At 41.0% G+C, this 23,942-nt stretch overlaps 1 protein-coding gene across 1 annotated transcript; it reads left to right on the top strand.

The window, feature by feature from the left end:
* Window positions 1-12,831: 12,831 nt before the first annotated feature.
* LOC308286689 (tetraspanin-2-like) lies at window positions 12,832-23,166 on the top strand (the record flags this gene model as incomplete). Its single annotated transcript, XM_080727786.1, has 8 exons — window positions 12,832-12,909; window positions 16,133-16,235; window positions 21,266-21,363; window positions 22,093-22,167; window positions 22,263-22,355; window positions 22,469-22,534; window positions 22,865-22,948; window positions 23,101-23,166. The coding sequence occupies exons 1-8, from the start codon at window positions 12,841-12,843 to the stop codon at window positions 23,164-23,166; spliced, it is 654 nt and encodes a 217-aa protein (XP_080583912.1). The 5' UTR covers window positions 12,832-12,840.
* Window positions 23,167-23,942: the final 776 nt, after the last annotated feature.

Genomic DNA, 23,942 nt, shown 5'->3' with positions numbered 1-23,942 from the left:
TTAAAGGCCTGTCTGTCATTGGCTGTTCTGTGGTGCTGCAAAGTAACCAAGTACATTTACTCAAGTATATACAAGTACTTGTACCTACAGTACAATTTTGAGGTACTTTTACTCTACTTTCCATTTTTGTTACATATACTCTACTATAAATACAGCATTTGACAGCCTCAGTTACTTGTTACTTTGCAGATTTTATTATTAATAAAAAACATAGATGGACCACTTAATACTGCTATGAAGTTGATCTACAATGTGCACACACACGCACGCACGCACGCACGCACGCACGCACACACACACACACACACACACACACACACACACACACACACACACACACACACACACACACAACTGTTACTGTGTTTGTGTTACTGTGGAGACGTTTGCTTGTATTTGTCTTTGAGACATGTTTTGTAGTGTTTTAGAAATTTTACTTAAAAAGAATAAGGTTTTAGGATCCCGGGCAATGGGATTTACAGTATATATCCTAGAACCCGCAGGGACAATCAGCCGTATTAGTGGTTGTTGTTGGTTTTCAGAGAGATATCACAACCAATGCATTTTCAAATCAGATCCACAAACACAATAAAAGTCATGCTCCACTCCTCAGTCTGGAGTGGCCACATAGAAGAACGCCTTGGTTATAGACATAGTGGAGGACAGATGTGATCTGGGATTGTTAACCTACAGTATATGCACTCAATATACACCTCTAGAACACATAGAATATGTACAGTAAGGTTCAGTAGAGTACAGTAAAAGTACAGTAAGGTTCAGTAGAGTACAGTAAAGTAAAGTAAGGTACAGTAAAGTACAATACAGTACAGTAAGGTACAGTGGAGTACAGTAAGGTACAGTAGAGTACAGTAAAGTACAGTACAGTAGAGTACAGTAAAGTACAGTATAGTAAGGTACAGTAGAGTACAGTACAGTAAGGTACAGTACGGTACAGTAGAGTACAGTATAGTATAGTACAGTAAGGTACAGTACAGTACAGTAAGGTACAGTAGAGTACAGTAAAGTACAGTAAGGTACAGTACAGTAAGGTACAGTAGAGTACAGTAAAGTACAGTAAGAAACAGTACAGTAGAGTACAGTAAAGTACAGTAAGTTACAGTAGAGTACAGTAAAGTACAGTAAGGTACAGTAAAGTACAAAACATTACAGTAAGGTACAGTAGAGTACAGTAAAGTACAGTAGAGTACAGTAAAGTACAATAAAGTACAGTAAAGTACAATAAAGTACAGTAAGGTACAGTGGAGTACAGTAAAGTACAGTAGAGTACAGTAAAGTACAGTAGAGTACAGTAAAGTACAGTATAGTAAGGTACAGTAGAGTACAGTACAGTAAGGTACAGTACGGTACAGTAGAGTACAGTATAGTATAGTACAGTAAGGTACAGTAGAGTACAGTAAAGTACAGTACAGTAAGGTACAGTACAGTAAGGTACAGTAGAGTACAGTAAAGTACAGTAAGTTACAGTAGAGTACAGTAAAGTACAGTAAGGTACAGTACAGTAGAATACAGTAAAGTACAGTAAGTTACAGTACAGTACAGTACAGTACAGTACAGTACAGTGCAGTACAGTATAGTAAGGTACAGTACAATACTGTAAGGTACTGTACCTTACAGTACCTTAAAGTATCCTATTTGTTGGGTTGGAAGCGAGCCCACACTGTTTCGGAGGAACAGTATTTCTAGTTTATTTATCTATCAGTCAGTCAGTATCTCCTCAAAACTTTGGCGCGCTTCATCTCTTAAACGCTTACACCTTTCAACACCATTCAAATTTTTATGTGTTCAGCTTACTGAGGACACGTGTGCGTGTATTTTTGGTTTTGAAATGTTTTGTAGTATAAATATAAAAAAATAAAAATGTTTAACTTTAAGCACCCAATGCATTTCCAATGGGTTTAGTGAGTGGGGACAGAGTGGAGAGAAGGATAATAGACCCATGTTTATGTTAAGGCGCTGTGGCTGCAGTGTTCACACTTCAGATATGCTATCTATATCATTGCGTTCACACAGGTCTGCTCTCTGATTTGATCCAAATGTCTAAGCTGTGTGATGTATAAAACTATAGTTATAGTTAAAACTATAAATAAATGTCCCTCTCCACTCTACTGATTACACAGCTGTGATCAAGAATCAAGTCCGGGCGATGGGATGTAAATCCCATAGCCATATATCCTAGAGCCCGCAGGGACAGTCAGCCATATTAGTGGTTGTTGTTGGTTGTCAGGGAGATATCAAAACCAATGCATTTCCAAGTCAGATCCACAAACACAATAAAAGCCATGCTCCACTCCTCAGTCTGGAGTGGCCACATAGAAGAACGCCTTGGTTATAGACATAGTGGAGGACAGATGTGATCTGGGATTGTTAGCCTACAGTATATGCACTCAATATACTCCACTACAGTTGGAGTCCATTTGACAGTTGCTGGTTCCCAAACACAGAATCAAAAATGTAGATCTAGAACACATAGAATATGTACAGTACAGTAAGGTTCAGTAGAGTACAGTAAAAGTACAGTAAGGTTCAGTAGAGTACAGTAAAGTACAGTAAGGTACAGAAAGGTACAGTACAGAAAGGTACAGTAGAGTACAGTACAGTAAGGTACAGTAAAGTACAATACAGTACAGTAAGGTACAGTAGAGTACAGTAAAGTACAATAAAGTACAGTAAAGTAGAATAAAGTACAGTAAGGTACAGTGGAGTACAGTAAAGTACAGTAGAGTACAGTAAAGTACAGTATAGTAAGGTACAGTAGAGTACAGTACAGTAAGGTACAGTACGGTACAGTAGAGTACAGTATAGTATAGTACAGTAAGGTACAGTACAGTACAGTAAGGTACAGTAGAGTACAGTACAGTAAGGTACAGTAGAGTACAGTAAAGTACAGTAAGTTACAGTAGAATACAGTAAAGTACAGTACAGTAGAGTACAGTAAAGTACAGTAAGTTACAGTACAGTACAGTACAGTACAGTACAGTACAGTACAGTACAGTAAGGTGCAGTACAGTATAGTAAGGTACAGTACAATACTGTAAGGTACTGTACCTTACAGTACCTTAAAGTATCCTATTTGTTGGGTTGGAATCGAGCCCACACTGTTTCGAAGGAACAGTATTTCTAGTTTAAACTTTTTATTGTACAATTCCAACACAAAGTAGTGCAACATTTCAAATGGACAAAGAAGAACCACACCAGTCTCTCTTAAAGCCTTTTACTCAGTAGAAGTGTTAAGTCTACAAACACTCCTGGAGTTTGGTCTGGTGTCTGGAGGCACTTTTTTTAACCAGTTTGAAAACTGGTTGTCATAGACTTTAGTTATTTAGGAGGCTGCAACACAGTTTTCCTGTGAAACTCCAGGAGTGATTTTGTGGACTAAAAAAACTTCACCTGACTTTGTATCAGCATGGTGGTGAGTAGATACAACATTTTCCCTTTTGGGTGAACTGTTCCTTTAACTGCAAAATAACTCATCTACTCACCCTCATGCCAGTTGGAACAGAGGTGAAATTTGTTCATATAACACAAATGGAGGTTGCCTTCACAACTTGGGGAGAAATGGTGACTGGTTCTCTCTGGCAACCCTCCTGTGTGTTTTATGAACACACTTCAGCAGGCACGAAGTATGTGAAGTACACCTCAACATTGCACTCAGTCACATAAGTCCTGAAGGTATAAGGCAACACAGCAGTGGTAAGAACAAAGCAACCTAATGATTACAGTATGCACCTTGCTAACATGCAGACCGAGACAGAAGAGACTAAAGTGAAAGGGCATTGGCAAAGAATATTGGCAATTTTACATATCCAGATAAGAATAATGGCTGGTGGAGTTGGACAAACAAGAATAGGGCATCTGAAACACGTATGAGTGTGTCTCATATTGGAGTCCTGAATATCATCGACCATTCAAAGTCCACAAGTTTTCTCAAATGCGTATGAGTGTGTCTCATATTGGAGTACTGAATACCATCGACCATTCAAAGTCCACAAGTTGTCTCAAAAGTCTGCTCACGTGTGGGTTGATACGCCACGCTTCTTCGATTTGGAGCCTCTCTCCCATGAAGCACCTGTAAACAATAAGACAAGACAACAACTTTTAGTTTCACATAGATATATATTGCATCGTTTATACAAGGCACATGCAGCAGTTCCCCTTTCCCTTAAGTAAACCCTACACCAGGGGTTCCCAAACTTTTTTGTCTCAGGGTACCCCATAAATATATTTTTAATCCGAAGCACCCCTACATTATAATTTTCACTCCCAGCACCTTATATTTATAGCATCGTTGTCGGGTGGAAACCTTGTCCAAAACCGTTAGTTTTGTATTTATCATCCATAAAATGTACTAAACTAGTGAAAAGTGATTATGTTGAGAGGAAAATGTTGAGATAATAGCCATTTTGGTTAGAACTGACTGAAAATAACTGTACTTCAAGTTTAAAATGATACTAAATATTTGTCCAAATAAATAAATTCCAAATATTATCAAATGATCTCGCGGCACCCCTGGACTGCCGTCGCAGCACCCCAGGGTGCCCCGTCACCCACTTTGAAAACCCCTGCCCTACACCACAGAAAGAAAGTAGTAGTATCCATTTGTCTGCTGGTAATGAAATTCACAGAGCCACTTGTCTGGGGCACGCTGTCTTTATAACGGAAGAAGGAAGAGTCACTGTTTTTCATGTGTCATGTTTACCCTGAATTATTTCACATAGGCCTAATCAGTTACCAAACGTGTTATGTGCACACACGCACGTCTTTACTAACCAAACTAAAGGAAAAAAAAGATAGATAAAAAACATAAACAGAGCAAAAAATATTTTGAATGAAAACAAATTAAAACCATTTAACAACAACAACAACAACACTTTATGCCCATATATGGTACTCCATGTCCTATGCCCATATATTGTGTTCCGTGTCTAGGCCAGTATGTGACATCAATAGCTATAGGCCTACTATGATAGGCTACTGACAGACAGACAGACATTCCGTAAATGAATAGTTAGATATACCAGTATATCTAACTATGGGGTCATGCATCAGAAATCTCCATATATGGGCATAAAAGGGATTTTGTTTCTGGGAATGACCATATATGGACTTTCATGTTATGTATCTTTTAGGCTATTAATAATAATATGTATCCATACATACAATATATGTTATGCCCATACATGGAGATCCCTATCTGAACCAGCCACACAGATATGGGCCATGCCTTTGCCATCTGGCCAGTGATATATATCAATGACATCAGGGATCTTCGTAAATGGGCATAAAAGGGATACCCATATATGGACTTTTACATAGGTGATGTCACCTGTGATATCACCTGTGATGTCACAGTGACAAGGGAACCAACCCATAGACTGTAAAAATGTGTAGGCCAACTGACTGACTGACACATATGGATATCCAGGGTTTTTGATCTTTGATGAGGTGATGTCACGTGACATCACTTCCTGTACTGACTGAAGGACTGACACAGACGGAGACAAGCTGCAACATTTGTCATGGTAAACTGCGACCTTTGGTCGCAATAAGTCAAGTCACATGACAGTCTTCTGTCATGCGATTTGCAGCAGATTCTGATGACATCACTGAAACTCACCTTCACGTGTCATCAGGTCTTTAAACCAAGACAGCCTGTCTGGTCGCATGTCACGTCATCAACATGCATCTATCCCATCTAGCGCCATCAGGACGATTTTTGCAAAACGCTTTTTTGGACACTGCTCCTACAGATTTGCCCTAAAATCAGAAAAGCGCTACACAATATCTCTAATGTCATGTCATCAACATGGATCTGTCCCATTTCCCATATTCCCTCCTGATTGGCTACCATTGCCTTCTAAAGTTTGTGTATGCGACCTGACGGTCGCTTATCTCCCGATTTAGGGAGTCTTGCTGGTAAATGGGTACTTTCTCCTGATAGGCTCCTGAACTACCTGAACATGTATGAGCTGGAGAGACAGGGAGACCCCTGTGATTGAACAAACACTCTAACAATGATTACTATCATAATATTATTTAACCTTTAACCAAAAACATATCACTTACCCTAATAACTTGGCTTAGAGTAACAATCATATTTCCTAAAAACCACTTATTTAAATGAAGGCCAATATGATTTGTAATGACACCACCATGACGGTAGAGGTAGACAAATCCTCATTCCAGAGACTTGCATTTGCAGGTCATGTAGTCTCAAGATAAGGAACCCAAGGATAATTATGTACAAAAAAAGGAAAGGGTAGATTATCTACATTGTTGTATTGTTGTGAAGTGCACAGAGACCCCTTGGGGTGATGATTGCACTATAAATGAAAATAAACTGAAACTGAAAATAGACTGAAACTGAAATTATTATAAATAGCATATTATTATAGCATGAGCTGGGAGGCAAACAGGAGCTGAACGCTTGGATTTCCAGGATAGACAACCCAGTCAGGAAATTACTAAGTTCTCTTTAGATACTTGAATACAATTATATTGTGTGCTCATAAAAAAAGAGAATTGATTATTTAACAAATATCGCAATAATTAAAAGATAGTGTATTCACCTCGTTGACTTCAATGCATTCCATAATATAAAACTTCCAGCTCCACTTTGCCTCCCAGAGCCTGATCTTTCCCATCTTTCCTCTCCTTCTTTACAATACATACGGTATCCTTGCCCTAACCTCTCCGGTTTGCTCCCAGGGATTCTTGTGTTATCAACACTAGCCCTTACCCGTTCAAAGATATGAGCTCCAAAATGATGTGCAGTGTGTGGGTTATGGGATGTGCACTGTGCACACAGTATATGAGGGATGGAAAGTAACTTTAACTGGTGCTTGCATGATGTAGGAGCATCAATGTAAGAAACCCGTTTCGTTTAATGGCTACAGAGATACTGTCCCCCCCCCCCCCCCCCCCCCCCCCAGCCCGCCCGCCCACCCGCCTGCACACACACCCGCCTGCCTGCACACACACACACACACACACACACACACACACACACACACACACACACACACACACACACACACACACACACACACACACAGAGCTGGTTAAACATTTTGCCTCATGCTAGATGCAGAATAGATGTGCCTCAAGCTAGATGCAGAATAGATAGTAGATACACCATAAAAATGCTAATATACAGCATACGATTTGTGAAAGTGACAAACGGGCTTCACAGTTATGTCAGGTGTGTTCATATGCTAATGGTGATGCGATTTCAGATCAATTGCTCCAGCCACTGAGGAGAAACGCTGTTTCAGACAGACAGACACTCACTCACTCACTCAGACAGACATTCGCAAAATTATAGTATAGATGAGAGGTGATCATTCAAACTGCAAGGCACTACATTTCCCAGGGTCCCCTGCATTTGAGAAGAAGGGTCATGATGAATTGGGTTGTGCTGCAACAGCCTGCAAGTGACTGGATAGGGGGTCCACTACATAATTGCAATGGCACCGGTTTGATTCTAGCTGGAGTAGCCTACCCTCTGCTTCCTGTCTATCTAGTTTGGCACTTTCCCATTGGAATTGGGTATATATGCACATACGCCATTTTGTTCTACTTCCGGGTGTCTTTCGACTTCCTTCACAGGTGTTACTGATGATACTAATTAAGGCTCTGTTTGATTTATTGTACAGTGGTTCTTTAATTTCAAGGACCCCCATAAACTCTGTACAAATGGAATCAACAAATGGAAGAAAATGGACCCTTGCAGGTCCATTTGCTTCCATTTGCACACTCTCAGAGTTACACACCTGTATGGGGACATTTGGAACCCACTCAAGGACACTTTGAGACCCCCTGGTGTAGCAGAGTGTTTCCAGTGAGCCAACATTCACAATATCAGCACCCTGACTCTGTTTGACCAGAATGGAACAGACCCTTCATCAGAAACACCTGTGAAGGAAGTCGAAAGACACCCGGAAGTAGAACAAAATGGCGTATGTGCATATACCATATTCCACTTGCTTTACTTTGTTCTCCACTGAAGATAGGATGGCCTCAATCAGGTCATCATAGTGACATCCAACCAGTGAGAGTGATAAACAATGCTAATAAGTTAAAGCTAATATAGGCCTAATGCTAAAACGATCTATATTTCGCCTACAGTCCAACAAAAACTGTTTCTGACAATAAACAATGCAGTTGCTCAATTTTGATTCATTTAACATAATGGCTAGATTTAAAGTGTGTTAACACAGTATTCAGGAACTTCAACGCAGTATAGGCTATAGCTTGAGGAACCGTTAGTTCAATGGACAGGTGGTGCCATCTTGGGAGGTTTTCGCACTTTCAATGGTGTGATGTCACATTCTCTTTAGGGGAATGTGTCTGACACACTGATGCTAGTGATGATGATTCTCTTTAACCAATCAGTCTGCAGTATTCATGTCATATGTTGCCGTATTGCACGATATTGATATTGATTACATTATATCCAATGGATAAGATATGGAAATAATCACATGATTATCACATCTGTGTATTCAATCAGGATGGGATGACCCAAATGATATTCGACAGATGAAATGAAATCCTTCTATGAGAACTTCCAGATGGGTACATGGAAACCAGAGAGCTATCATTATATCATCTCTCATTTCCCATACTACAACATAATGATCAAGCGGGTGTGTCAAATGTATTCCATCAATGCAAATTGATAGCACTGATACTGGAGAAATTAGCAATCATGGTGGCGAAAAAGAGCTAAACTATGACCCCCCAGTCAGTGAGCACCAGGTACACAAATGCATTATGCACAAAATAAAACAAATGAATTCTCAACAGGGTAATTCTCAATGTTAAACAGACGGTGAAGAGAGTGGATGCTTTACTGTCAACACCACCAGAGCCCAAGAAGACCAGAGGGCAAATCTTATCAAATACATGTCAAATCACATTGGATCAAGCTCACCACATCAATGCCTGTCTCAATTTAGAAGGAACAAAAAACGTAACACTCTTTGGTCTGCAATGTGCATTGTGCAGTCATACCCTCATCACCCAACGAGATAAATTGAAGGTGACATGGTGGTGGCAGGTGGCAGGTTCTGAGTAGAGACTGGACATTGTTACTGGGTAATGAGTGGAGACAAGACAGTGTTGTGTGCCTGTAGAACGTTTCATATAAAGATATCAACATATAGGAAACTTTAATCACATGTAAACAAGGCCAACCGTTGAAAGTGTGAAATCAATCTGAATCTATATAGAATTATATAAATGAGAATAAATAGTTTAAGTTCATACACTGTATACCAGTAAGACACCCTAAGGGCGAGATGGGCGCGTGCATGCATCCGCCTGGGTGACAGGCTAGCAGACTACTGGGCGAGCACTGGCGCTTTGGCATGGGATCAACTTTGACCAAAAACATGTACAGACCTGGTTGGTTGTTTAAGTTGGACAAAATGTGGCCATATTTTCCCAAATATGGAGATGACTGATAATATGTCCATATATGGGCATTCCAAGATATTCATTAATATTGATGACCTCAGGGATCTCCATATATGGGCATAAAAGGGACAAGTATGGAATTCATTTGCAAGTGTGACTCATGTTGTGGTTGGTTGTCTAAGTTGGACAAAATGTGGCCATATTTTCCCAAATATGGATGAGCTAGGATGAGGTGTCACGGCAGTCACGCAGCTTTTTACTGTATGGGCATAAAAGGCCAAAGGGACAAGGACGGAAGTAATTTGCAACATCATCAGAACAAGTCAGCTATATCCATCTGCTAAGCTGGGATGATATTGATGACATCAGGGATCTCCATATGGGCATAAAACGGACAAGGACGGATTTCATTTGCAACATCATTGTGATGTCAGATCAGGTCAGCTATCCTTCTGCTGAGCTGGGATGAGGTGATGTCAGAACAGGTCTCTGATGCAGTCACATCTGGACGTTTTCATAGTAAATGAGACCTATGGTCGCAATTATATATGTAAAGGTAACTACTGAATATATACTTCTGCGACTCATTCCTCGGTCTAGTTCTCTCCAGGGTACAGTTCCCCTGAGACCACAAGTTATTAAGTTAGTGATTTCATTGTTAGTTTTCTAAATATGTCCTGTAAGCCTATAGGCTTTAATATAGGCTATATACATCAATTCAAGATGCAAACTATGTATTGCCGAGACAACATTGTGTAGTATACTGTGGAGATGTATTGTTGATGGACAACTTGTGAGCCCAGGGCTGTATCCGATGCAGAACCGGAGGTCAACTACACCTATTATTTCCAAAACAAACAGAAGTTAGAATGCTGGCTTGGTGATTCCTATCTGGGAATTGGTTGGGCAAATGTAAGTAGTTGGGCAAATGTAAGTGTGTTGCCTGATGTAGGACAATATTATCTGATCACCTTTGTATGCGACTGCTGCAGTTGGGACCAAACTAAATAAATAGCTCAAAGGCGATGAGATGGATTACGGTAGCTGGATCCAAAGAACTTGGTTAAAGGGTGCTCAAACATATGACATAATCACAGTCTTCACAGAGATCAATGAAGCATAAAAGCGATCAACAAAAAATATGGCGTCCCACACAACACCTCTCACTGTTATCAACAAGTGCCTCTTCTGAGGTAACGTGTCTGCCCGTATGCCCGTGAGGCCGTGACCCAAGTATCCACGTACCCATAACCAAAACATAAACATCATGATCACAACAAACCCATTCATGTCTCCTACAACCTTTACCTTGCTTTCATTTGTATTTGTTTTGTACAGCTTTGTTGGGCAAGGTCCTTGTTAAATATTTTTTTCTATGTACCTACAGTAGGAGGAAGGCACTGGAGCAAACACGGACAGTTTAAGCCTTTTTTATTGTTTACAGGGTGCAGGCAAAAATGACAGTCACTTTTGCCTGAAGGATGGGATGGTTTTCCTCAGTAAAACAAATACTAGAATACTAGAACCGTCCCACCTAGCAGTCAGCATGAGGTCGGCGGAAAACAATCAGGGCGAGAAGGTTTGTTTGGCGACCTGTTACCCTCCACAGTGGGTTGAGCGATTGATCTGAATTTGCACACGGGCAATGACCATTAGCACAATTGATCTGAACTTGCACATGGGCATTGATGACCATTAACATGCAGACAGTGACAAACGCCTGTTTTTCACTTTCCCAAAATGTAGGCTGTTTATTAGAGTTTTCAGAGTTTGGGCTGGGATCACTCGTCATGGTTACAGCCATGCGGTGCAGGAGATGAATTGTTGACTGTCCATGGAACACGGAATAGAAATACGACGGAATAGAAATAAGCAAACGCGAGCTCGCAGATCGTCTGGTTATTTCGGCGAGTGACACTGTTGCGTGACGGAGTGGAAAACAAATCCAAAATGGGAGCTACTAGACCGGTAGGCCGCATCCGGTCCGGCCTCGAGTAGTAGAGATGTCCACAAAAAAGGTCATCCTCCCCATTGTAGGCAGTGAGTGAGTGACACATTTTGGTCTGGTCAACGTCAGTCTAAAAGAGAGAGTGAAGACACCACCGTCCACTCCCATTGTAAGAATGGAATGTGGACATAATGTTGTCCTGTGTGTCAGGCGGTGACGCACTTTGGTCTGGTGTATAAGGAAATGGAATCCCCATTGATGATGTCATCGGTAGGCACATTTCTGAATGACACGCAGAGTGAGTAGATGGAAATTTTGCCTCTCTTATATCTTATATGCCTAATGTGAGCCGATGACCAATCAAATACAAAGATATGGTTGAACATAGTGCTCCTTTAAGGAACTTTATTCAACATTGTTAAAGATAAGGTAAGTGATTTTTCTTTGGTGTTAAATAGCTATTCTGATAGTAGTCTACTCATTGCTGGAGAGTGTTTGTTCAGTTACAGGAGTCTCCTGTCTCTTTAGCGGAGCCTATTAAACAAAAAATGCATTTTCAATTCGGGATACCAATTTTATCCAATCAGGATGGAGAACTCAGTCACGATACAGATTAAACAGTGAAATTGGAAGTGATGACACAAATAAACCCTACACAATTGGAACCGGAACATGGGTAGGCCTACTCTTTTCCGATTGGCTGAAAATGTGTCACCTACCTGAAAATGAATTTTCAGTTTATTAAAGATCTGGAGAGACAGGGAGACCTCTGTGACTCAACAAACTCTCTATAGCAATTATTAGGCCTACTAATCAGAAAATAAAGTATTAACCTTTTTTGTCACTAAACTCTGTCTTGTTTTTTTTGTTTGTTTTGTATTTTATAGAAACACACTATTGAGAATTAATGTTATTTCTTTAAATATTTAATTTTAATATATCTATTGCCATTTGTGTGTGTGTGTGTGTGTGTGTGTGTGTGTGTGTGTGTGTGTGTGTGTGTGTGTGTGTGTGTGTGTGTGTGTGTGTGTGTGTGGGGAGGGATATTTGTATGAATATTTTTGTCATATTGAGAAATCAAAAAACATTATTCACAAAGATGTCGGAATGGATGGACGGTCGCTTCATCAGTCTAACAATAACTATTTTTATTTTTTTAATCTGATGATAAACTGTTAACTGCGTGCCCGGCCTGCACAGAAATGGGCGGTCCAAGAAAGAAAGCGCGCCCCGGTCCGACCTAACAGTCAAGCCAATGTTTTCATTTGTGGACTCGTGGAGTAGCGGTGCAGATCGGTGCAGATCTGATCGGCGCATGGTTTATGTCTAGCTGGAAGAGTCGCGCATTTGGAGATCGAAGTCGAGAGACAGAGGCAGGGAGAGAGGAGAGCGAGAGACTGGCGGCAGACTCAAGTCCCTTACGGATAGGAGGACCCACATCATCATCTGGCATCATGGGCAAAGTGCAGGGTGGGATGAAATGCGTGAAATATCTTCTGTTCGCTTTCAACTTCATATTTTGGGTAAGAGACCGCTTCTGAAATGGTTGATGCATGGAAACAATGTTGCATTCATTGGTGCAGACTCTTCTTTGTTCGTTGAATTGTAACCTTTGTTCTTCCCAGCCGCAGAAATGTATCACCGCGGTGTAATCATTAATCTCGATTTTAACCGCGTGCATGTGTGCAAATTCAGTTTGGATACAGTAGGCTGTTACTAGGCAATTAGAAAACATTCCTCTTTCATTTACTAAAAACCTTTCTATAGGCTAGTCTACTTAGCTTGTAACATGCATGCGCAATAGGCTACTAAAATATTGACACTGTATGGCTTAGGATATATAAACACCTTGAATGATAGAATGATAGTGTTTATTCCAACATCCCACCGACAGCCCTTGAGTGGGTGCTGAATCTGATCCTGTGGGCGTGCAGTCCCCCCCCCCCCTTCTCTTCACCACCCCTCGTTGTCTCTTTCCATTTAACGAAAGAGAGATGCTGAATGTTTCTCCTTGAGGGTATACCTAATCCACTTTGTAGACCTGGTGGTAATATCTAATTTCATGTAATAGCCTGTCAAGTCAGTAGTCTTAGACTGCAATGTGTTAACAGATGGGGACAGTTTTACAACTATTAAGTAGGCTATACTATTTGTAGGCTAGATGTATATAAGCAAAATTCCATTCTCAATGTATAGCCCACAGTTACTTTTAGTGGTCTTAGCAGTGATAATGCAGCACACACATAGCAGAACTGCAGTTTGTTGTTACATTTCCAACATAGCTGAAAGCCATACACTGTTCCGATTCCCCCCTCTCTTGACCAATTTGGCATTGTGATGTGACTTTCCCTGGTCCATGTCTGGGAATGTGTTGGGTTTACACTGGGGTTAATCTGTTTTGGGCACATCACTGAGCGGTGTTTGTTATCACAAGATGTTGTATTATCTCAACATTGCTCATGTGTGTTGCCGTGTGTCCCATTTTTAAGGATCATTTGTAGCATGACTAAAAACAACAGGTCTCGCTAAAAGTTCTAACCTTGTAATTGCGACCGTAGGTCGCAGTTTACTATCAGAACCGTCACAGCTTGTCCGTAGACGTCCATCCGGACGGGTTACGTACGCCTGACACTGTGGTTCCCCTGACCTGACGCATCACTGTGACATCACAAGTGACATCACAGTGATGTCAGATACTCAGAGCAGGGATCTCCATATATGGGCATAAAAGGGAATGTATCCCAGATGATGCCCTGTTAGGAGAACCACACTAACAGAATCCATATATGGCCAAGACAGATGACCAAGACCGATGGCGCGACGTCGCTTTTCGCCCTTAGGCGTCTTACTGGTTGTAGTCTACAGGGGCACATTACACAGACAATCAGATCATACAGATCCGAATTTTAATTCATTTTTGTATTTCAGTTGATGGGCATTAGGCTACTAAAGATTATATATTTATATATACAAAGCCTTTCTATTCCAAAGTCATGATGTATCAACTAAAGAACATCATAAAATATCAGATCTTTCACTTTCATGCCCATCTTATTTGTGAATGTAGTTTAACACTGTAGTAACATAGTAGTTCATGAAAGATGGCATTGCTGACCCAAGTCACTGACTTAATAGTTGGATATGTATGTTTTACATCCAATTAATATGGCCTCTTTGGTTTACGTTGCTGCCTCCAGCTGATCTATATCCCTGTAAACCAATCATTTGTCCCTAAAGTGGTGTCACACAATCAGAGAATGGACTCTTTGTCTGCAGAGGTTTGGGACTAAAAGCAGTGTCGTTGTCAGCCAAGCCAAAAGGGGCGTACAGTACAGTGTCATTTTGGGGTATAGTGCCAGTAGACAGCCGATGCCAGCCGATGTGAGTTACATCACCCAAGTCCTGTGAGGCTGGCACAGCCTGTGGCTGAAATACACCATGGGAGATGGGGCACTGTTGCTGTTGGTGACGCTGATTGGGGTTGGATATGATACTCCTATTGAAATACCAGCGACTACTACCACTTTTCTATTCTCTAGCTCACTGGTTCCCAAGCACTGGGTCAGGACCCATTTGTGGGTCACAGACACATTTTTATGGATCCCTTAATTTTTGTTTCCTACATTTTGTTTTTAATTATTTCAAAACATTCCCAAAAATAGCTTTTCATGAGTAAAACAAAAAAGTAAGTCATTTCATTAATAAATGAAAGGTAGGGCTATTGAAAATAGCCGATCTATAAGCTCTCAACACATCGCGAAGCGGTGCGTTGTGAGCTTGTAGATCTGCTGTTTTCATTAGTTTGGGTCCCGGGCAAAGGTCTAATTTCTCTTTTGGGTCTTGAGCTACAGTAAAATGTTTGGGAACCACTGCTCTAGCTGCTGTACCAAGTCAAACAGGTTCCAGATAATGTGCACAGTGCATGGTCATGTTGGAAAGTATATGCACCAACAAGTATAAAGAGACCAGGATATTATAATAGTCGAATAAAGTCATTATAATTTGGTTATTATTACAATCCTTGAATTCGGTTTTATTCCCATATTATTAGAATCCAATGTTCCTCTCTGAGCTTAGCTTTCTGGGCCTAGCTTTGAAATGATACCACCTCAGGTGCATGCTGCTCCAGGCTTGGTGCTGCTGCCGTCCTGTACAATAGATACTAGTTGACAGACTTAACATGTATTTCAAATGTTCTTTCAACCCATAAATGTTTGTTCACATATGGATGTGGATACAAAAAATGGAACTTTAACAGAACTGCATTTTCACACCATTTGAAAGAGAATATTCTTTTAATTGTCAACTTTCATCTTTTAAGAATTGTGGATTTCAACGCTATTTGCTTGGTTTTGGGGTTATTGCTGTAAGGAGGTATGTTATTTTCTGAGCCTTTCTGGAGGACAGATGGATTAACTGACTCAGGGCGACGCCATTTTATATGACTGGGTTTCAATCGATGGGTTTATTTTTGGCAAAGTTTGCCCAGGGTGTTAATGATGTTCAGTGGGCCACATGCTGTGGTGTTGTGATGAGGTGAGACTCATTAGGCACGTCACACCTGCCAGTTTGTTTCTCACTTTCTCACCGCCATATCTCACCATGGAGAAGAACACCTCACATATCACGAATAAGATTATAAATTATAATAATAAGAAAATGTCTTACCGTGACTGTTTAGTAATTTGCAAATGTGTCTTAAAATGTGTGCATCATTGCGTAATTCGTCTTATTTTATGTTCCCAGTTGTCGGGCTCCTTGGTGCTGGCTGTAGGACTATGGCTGAGGTTTGACCCAGACACCTCCCAACTCCTGACAGGCGATGGCGCTCCTGAGACCTTCTTTATAGGTATGTGAGAGGCCATCCTTTACTGTACATGCGATCAAAGCACTCACACAAGTGCGTGACATCATCTTTACGTTCTACGAATCCAAGTACGCCTCTTGTCTCAAACTACTGGATGAAATGAAGAACAACCTTCTGCTGGACATGTATCTGGCTCCTCATGTCAGAACACTGTACACACAGATCACACAGATTTAATCTATTCAATGTAATAGTTTGAAAATAAACGTGTTTGTTCTTTGTTATTCCCACTGGAAAAGGGTATGTAGTTTGGTTCTGAATAAAGCCCATTTGACTGTAAGATAAAATATTATACAACCATGCAGTTTCAGATAATAAAAATCACGAAGTGATATCGCATGATATCAACCACGACACACGTACCTATCACCCTGCATGGGTCGTTCTGTCCGTGATGTTAGTTCATCTTAGATGTTAATCTCCATACATGGAGTTCCGTGCTCATACGGACAGTCGGACACTCCTACATACACACAAAGCCAGAAGTAGGAGCAGTTAGCACTGCTCAAAAATGTTGAATGACTATACAGTTTCAGAGTTTATGCATGATGACGTTTTAGCAATAATACTATCAAGGTTGTGCTACAGTATACTGTAAGACATTGGCAATGGTTTTTTTGGTGCAATCCTTTTAGACAAAGTGTTTTGCATTTTGCATTGTGTTGTTTTGCTTTTTCTGTCTAATAGAATATTCAATCCATCTATCAAAAATCCATAGACCATCACCCCAGTGCCAATGTCACAATACCCTCAGTTTCATTATTCATATTTATTGTTAGAAAGAGAAGAAAACAAAAACTATGGAGTTACTAACAGCTGACGACAGCTAGTTCCGACCTGACTTTGTGATTGCCTGAGAGGCGTGAGTGGCAATATCTCCCGAAATAGCACTCAGAACAGGGCCACCATTACAATTCACAGTGCAAGGTCAGAACTAAGTACAGTATAAAAGCAAGTTTGAGTGAACTTTTCTTATTTGGGAGAGAACTGTCCATGTTCAGACCTTTCTACCATAGGAATAACATACATTAATTATTAAGCTGATGGATGTCCCCCTTTAAATATTAGACTGGCTAAAAGGATCTTTTAGTCAATTAATGAACCCTTCTGTCTCTAGACTCAAAAGGTCATGGGTTCACACACACCACTTAGTACAGCTGTGGCTTTTGATTGATTTTGAATAAGGAGTGACACCGCAGCAAAACACTAGACTAGACAATTTGCTGATCTCTTCTTCCACAAGGGGTCTTTCACAGCAGGCCTCAGACCAGGCAAGGTCTTGTATTACGAATACGAGAGACCATTTACTGTGCCGTCGTTTTGTAGTATTCCATACAATAGGGTGTTCTCTCTCTCACTCTCTCTCTCCCACCCACCCACCATCTCTCTCTCTCTCTCTCTCTCTCTCTCTCTCTCTCTCTCTCTCTCTCTCTCTCAATGAGAGAGAGTGGGCCTAGATGACTAGAATGTGGCCTTGTTACTCCCATTTAGAACATGACCTAAAATGGTGACTTCACTTCATCAGCTGTCTGCCATGTTTTCTCTGAACTGCCTGCTGGCCTCGGGGGAAAGACACTTCACTGGGGCGTTATTTGGAATTGCACATGAGAACTCATGTGCAATTCCAAATAACGCTTCACTGGGTGGGGCAGGTGAAGGACCTCTCCTTGCCATGCTGTAGTAGTAGCATGTCTATGACAGTTTAAACACTTTCACAGTCAAATGAATCCTCCGGATTTGATTGTGAATGATATTATGCTTAGCTTAGTTTACATACCTCATCATAATGTCCACCCATCCTCTCAGACTATCACAGTACCTGATCTGTAAAATGTAAAATGACATTCTACTAATTATGAAGGCAGTAATCTGTCTACTGTTATAATTAAGTCATCTGTAATGGATACATAAATGTGTAAAGTAGTAATATCCTGCAGCAATATAACAATATCATTTTGGAGATGATTGTTGTGTCATCTTCCAGGGGAGCCTTAGCAACCACATAAATATTATCCTGGCTTCAGGAACAGAATGGCATGGCTGCCTATATGCACTGTGGCAAGGAGACCTTGCAAGATTAAACATGGTGATACCATAACAGGGAAAGGTAGCTGCATTCCCTGCGGGTGATTCACTTTCCATTCTCTCACCACTTTTGACTGCATTGTGCTGTGGGTAAAATGAGCTGAGTCAAAACAGCCATTGTATGTGCATAAATTGTGTGTGTGTGTGTGTGTGTGTGTGTGTGTGTGTGTGTGTGTGTGTGTGTGTGTGTGTGTGTGTGTGTGTGTGTGTGTGTGTGTGTGCGTGCGTGCGTGCGTGCGTGCGTGCGTGCGTGCGTCTGTGTGTGTGTGTTTGTGCGTGTGTGTGTATGCGCATGTGTGCGCATGTGTGTGTTCTATGAGACAGACAGAGGGCCATTTGCACACTCAATGCTCATTGATTTGCATTTCCAACTGTGCAACCGATACCTTTAACCAAGATATCAGTAGTTTCAAATGGGAAAAGGACGACTGCAGTTAATAATATTATGGTGCATATTAAGCCAGAGCTTAAGTGGTGGAAACCATCACAGGCCAACTCTGGCTTAAAATATAATTCTTGTTTATAGAACCTGTCTTCCCTTCCCATGATGGTTTCCATTGCTGAACCAGATGATCTGCTTTGAGGTGCTATGTCTCTATATCTTCCACTTCCCTCCAGTTGTCTGCTCTGCGTTCTTCCTTATCTCCCCTTTTGTTCGTAGCAAGAAAACAACAGCGAACATCTCCCCATGTGGATTAATTAAATTGCTGCTGCAGTTCCTGCCCGCAAAACTAATTAGGCCCTTAACATGGACCTTAGAGACCGCCCTGGTGTACAGTTACACTGCAAGGGGGTTGGTAGCCAGGGACGGGAGCAAGGGAGTTGCACGGGGGAGGTGACGCCATCGCGGCTCTCAGCCTGCAGTGAACATCTTGTTGCAACAGATGAGACCCCAGCAGTGCTGCTATAGTCTTCGTCGGACCTGCTGTCAGCTCACTTGTCTGGCTCCCTGTTAATGTTAGGGGTGTCATTGCCCAGGGGCTCTAGACATCCGGGGTGCTTGACTGTCTAGTTTGGCTTAGTACTAGTTTGAGGAAAATTATATAGGCCTACACATTAGGGCTGTCACGATTATGACATTTTACATGACGATTAATTGTCACTCAAATAATTGCGATTAACAAGTTAATTGTGTTTTTGTCGTTGACAATTACATTTCTGTTTGGCTTTTAGGCTTTGAAGTTGCACATGGTAGATATGACACATAACCTAAATATACAAAGAAATTACTGACATTGATAGTGGTAATAGCCTATCTACAAGCTCACAACGCGTTGCGATGCGTTGTGAGCTTGTAGATCTGCTATTTCCACGACTTTTTAAATAAATATATGAATATTTTTCAACATGGAAACGATTATGAGGATTATGTCAAATAATCGCGATTATGTCAAATAATCGCGATTATGTCAAATAATCATGATTATGTCAAATAATTGCGATTAGATGATTATGTCATAATTGTGATAGCCCTAGTAGGCTAGTACACATACATGTTTAACAAAACACTGTAGAGGTTTGTGTACATCTTTCATAGAGGAAAAGCAGCAATAGAAAAAAAATCACACCCAATGTGAAGTGACTTCAGACTAGGATTTGAGTCTAGGATGTACAGGCTATGCTACACAGTACACACACGTTTTGCTATGGCAAAACACTGAGGAAAAAGGCTACAGACATACGACATATGACATCACTAGACAAACATGATGCTACGTACGTACACACATTTTGCTATGACAAAACGCTGAGGAAAAAGGCTACAGACACACGCACAGCCACTCTTAGGAGTGGTTTACCACCGCTCAAAAAAATCGAATGCATTTCCTTTAAAAGAACAATTGTAGATTTCTTCATCATACACCAAAGAGTAATTTTGGTACTTACACCTGTGAGTCAGACATGTGTGGGCTGGATTCCTAGAGAGGTACCACAGCACATAATCAGCCATTTCCAGCAGGCACCAGCAGCAGGAAGCTGTGGGGTTAAAGCTGTACTGCCACTCTAAAATCAATGGTTCCCCTGGGGCTTGAGACCAGCTCCTTTTGCATGTAAAGCAAACATCACATGCACCACACCATACAACCGATCAAAAAACAGATTTTATTATTATTATCCTTGTAGAGAATTGAATTCCATGCTATTCAGGATATGTCTAGAGCAGTCACTATGATGGAACTCCTTTTTTTTCTTTTCTTTTTACAATGAACAATGGAGCCTTGAGAAAAAAGAGACCAGGCCTGTTTCCTTTGAAGTTATGACAGGCCGTTTCTTTGTTTTCACATCTCTTTCATCTTGATGCATGCCAGTTAATTCTCAGTCAGCAACACAAAGTGAGTTTCCACCTACACTTTACAGTTCATGTAGGCCTAGACTCTACACAACAATCCCTTCATGATAACTTCAGCAATTGCAACATTCTGCCACCCTCAGGCGTGTGTCTGAATGGCAGCCAGGTGTTCACACTCAGGGCTCACAATATTCCTCTCTATTACTACGACATCAACCACACCAACCACACATATAGGTGGGGTTGGCAAAAGGGCCTTTCTGTGTGGAGTTTGCATGTTCTCCCCGTGTCCCCTAGGGTAGGTACCCTCACAAAAACATGCAGTAATCCTGGTCTCTATACTGCCTCCCCCTGTCCAGCCGGGGCGCCTGATGGAGGGAAAAGGAACTGGTTGGAATAACGTGTTCCTTCCACGCGTTACGTCCAACCCGGGAAACTTCCCCCGCCAGGTGAAAAGAAGCGACTTGGACTCCTCATGCATAAAAGGAAGCATGAGGTCAGTACGTTGCTCTCCCCAGGTTGGCAGAGGGAGTGTAGCGCCCAGGATTACATTAAATTATAGACACAGGAAGAAATGGGTTACAAAATCATGGGATAAAGATTTTGTTTAATTGTATCCATTCTCCTTCTCCTCTAGCTGTCTACATCCTCATCGGTGCAGGTGGGCTCATGATGCTGGTTGGATTTTTTGGTTGCTTCGGGGCTGTACGCGAGTCTCAATGTCTTCTTTCATCGGTGGGTTGCAGTGTACAAAATGTGCTGACTGTGAAATGAATGATGATGTCTGTTTGTATGTACTGCACAGTAGGCTATGTCACTCTGTTTGCACATTTTTGAACCAGAGGGTACTGCACATGAACTATGCACACTTTTAGGTTTCCTTGTTTTAGGATATGTTTATAGATTTTTAAGATAATACAAAAATACAAACTCAAATGAACAAAAACCAACAACAATTAGGGAAGGAAAATGTAAGTCCTCTCACATCTCACAATTGACTGGGGATGGAGTCTGGGATATAGTTGCTCTGACTCCAAGTCTAATGATCATTACATCCTGAGGTGAAAGAAAAAATATTTCTTAAGAAGAAAAAGAAATAAAGGTTATGTATATTGGACAGTCAAAATCTGTTGGAATATTTTATTTTGATGTGGTGTCATAATTAAAGTTAATGTTGATATGACACACTGACTAACAAGACAGTACAGGGCAGTTTAAACAGATGCAGGGGCAGGGCAGTGCTGCTGACATTAGGTCAGGATATAATAGCGGATGCCACTAATACAGGGAAAAAACAAACAGGCTCTGCTCAGGAGTTGTAAGGCTATCATACAGACACCTTGAAAACACCTTGTGCCATTGCAGTCAATCTGAATGATTGCTGCAACATTGGTACACACACCCACCGTGATGAGAGTAATGGTTCCAGTTACACAGTGTCATCATTCTCCCTGTCTTTTTCAGTTCTTTGCTTGCCTCGTGATCATCTTCGGTGCAGAGGTTGCAGCGGGCGTCTTTGGATTTCTAAACAAGGATCAGGTACAAAAGTAGTTGTTTTCTGAATCAAATTGATATAGAATAATGACTATATTCACAATGTTATCATTGACCGATTTCCCTGTCATCTATCTCAGATTGTCGAGGAGGTCCAGAAGTTTTACAGCAGCTCAATTTCTGACACCGGCGATGCCAACAGTACCTCGATAGCATCCATGTACCACACTGTTGTAAGCAAAATACAGATTGTCCTCATTGATGCAGTTTCTTCCTTGATATGTCACTTATCGTTACTAGAAATTAAACATTTTTTTCCTTGTTTCTTGTTCATTTGTGCATCTAGCTGAATTGCTGTGGGGGCTCCACACCGGATTCTACTCTATGTCCTGAAGGTGAAGGAGAAACCAAGGTAGAGCTCTCATCCTTGCTGTAACACTGTTCTGCCACACAGTGGCAGTATTTCACCACTATTAAAACCACATCATTGCTGTTCCACAAAAATCCATTGCATTTTCCTCTACCATAAGAATGTAATGACACTTTTTTAAACAGGGACTAACTGGTTTATATAGGATCAGCAATTCTAATATACTGTATGATGGGTCAAGAGAATGAATTTAAACACAATCCTAAATGTCTTAATCTTGATTAGTTGGATGTAAAATATAAGAATGATTATAGGCAATGAGACGTTACAGTATCTTTAAAAACAAGTGTAAATAATTAATGTTGTACACAGGACTGCCTGACTGCTATAACAGACTTTTTCAACGAAAAGCTGTACATCATTGGATATGTTGGAATTGGTACCGCAGGAGTAATGGTGAGGATGTTTGTATCCTTTGACATTCTCTAAATATAATGCTATGTAAGATGCTTTTTGAACTTTGCATTAGTTGCACACACCTGAACACACCTTTTTCTGAACAGGATTAGCTGAATCCTGAAGCCTCTGTTTATCTTTCTCTTCCTCAGATTATAGGGATGATCTTCAGTATGGTCCTCTGTTGTGCAATCAGAAACAGCAGAGAGGTCATATAGGCGGTGAGTTGTGGCCACCTCCCATCCTACCAGCCAGCCCTCCACACAGACCTCTCAGCCCGCCTGTGTAATCAACGCATTTGTGCAGGGATATACCGGACCAAGGACCATTTTCAATATAATTTACAAGTCCAGGGCAATTTGGTCGAGAGGTTTACTGAGTTTCACAAAGCCAAATGTATCTTCTTTAATATGTTAAAACACAAGTCAGAAGTCCAAATGGAATAGAATGGCTGGTAGGATTGGAGTTAATGTTGGTTGTAGGCAGCACTGAATAAATGAGTCTAGAGCCTGGACTTAAAATTAATTGAGACAATGTCTGCTTCCCTGACAATGGCGAAACAACTTGTCAACGTGTCCCCAACCCCCACCAACTGGACTTCCCCAACCATCCCAGCATCGAGGACCAAATACAGCACAAGATAACGGACCACTAATGTTATACACAGTCTCTCAAACTATACCAGCACTGAAACACAAGTTACTTTCTATGTTCATGTCCATAGCATACGTTCAGATTTTGGCACTACCCTGTAACATCCTTTGGATTTCACATCATCTTGTTACTCTGCCAGTGTTCTCCATTGGTTACCATACTGTCGCTGGCACATAATGCCTTTTTTTGACGCAGGAATGAATGTCTGATGAGTATTGCTGTAAATACGGACACCGAGGTATCTGGCATTAATTAACATTATTTATTCAATATATTTTAAAGCCCTTTTTGTGTAAACGGCCTAACGCCGTTCTATTGAGTTGTATGCTTAAATGTTTTG

This window comes from Nannobrachium achirus (assembly GCF_963921795.1).
Source record: "Nannobrachium achirus genome assembly, chromosome: 6".
NCBI lineage: Eukaryota > Metazoa > Chordata > Actinopteri > Myctophiformes > Myctophidae > Nannobrachium > Nannobrachium achirus.
This window is presented reverse-complemented; position numbering and strand designations above follow the sequence as displayed.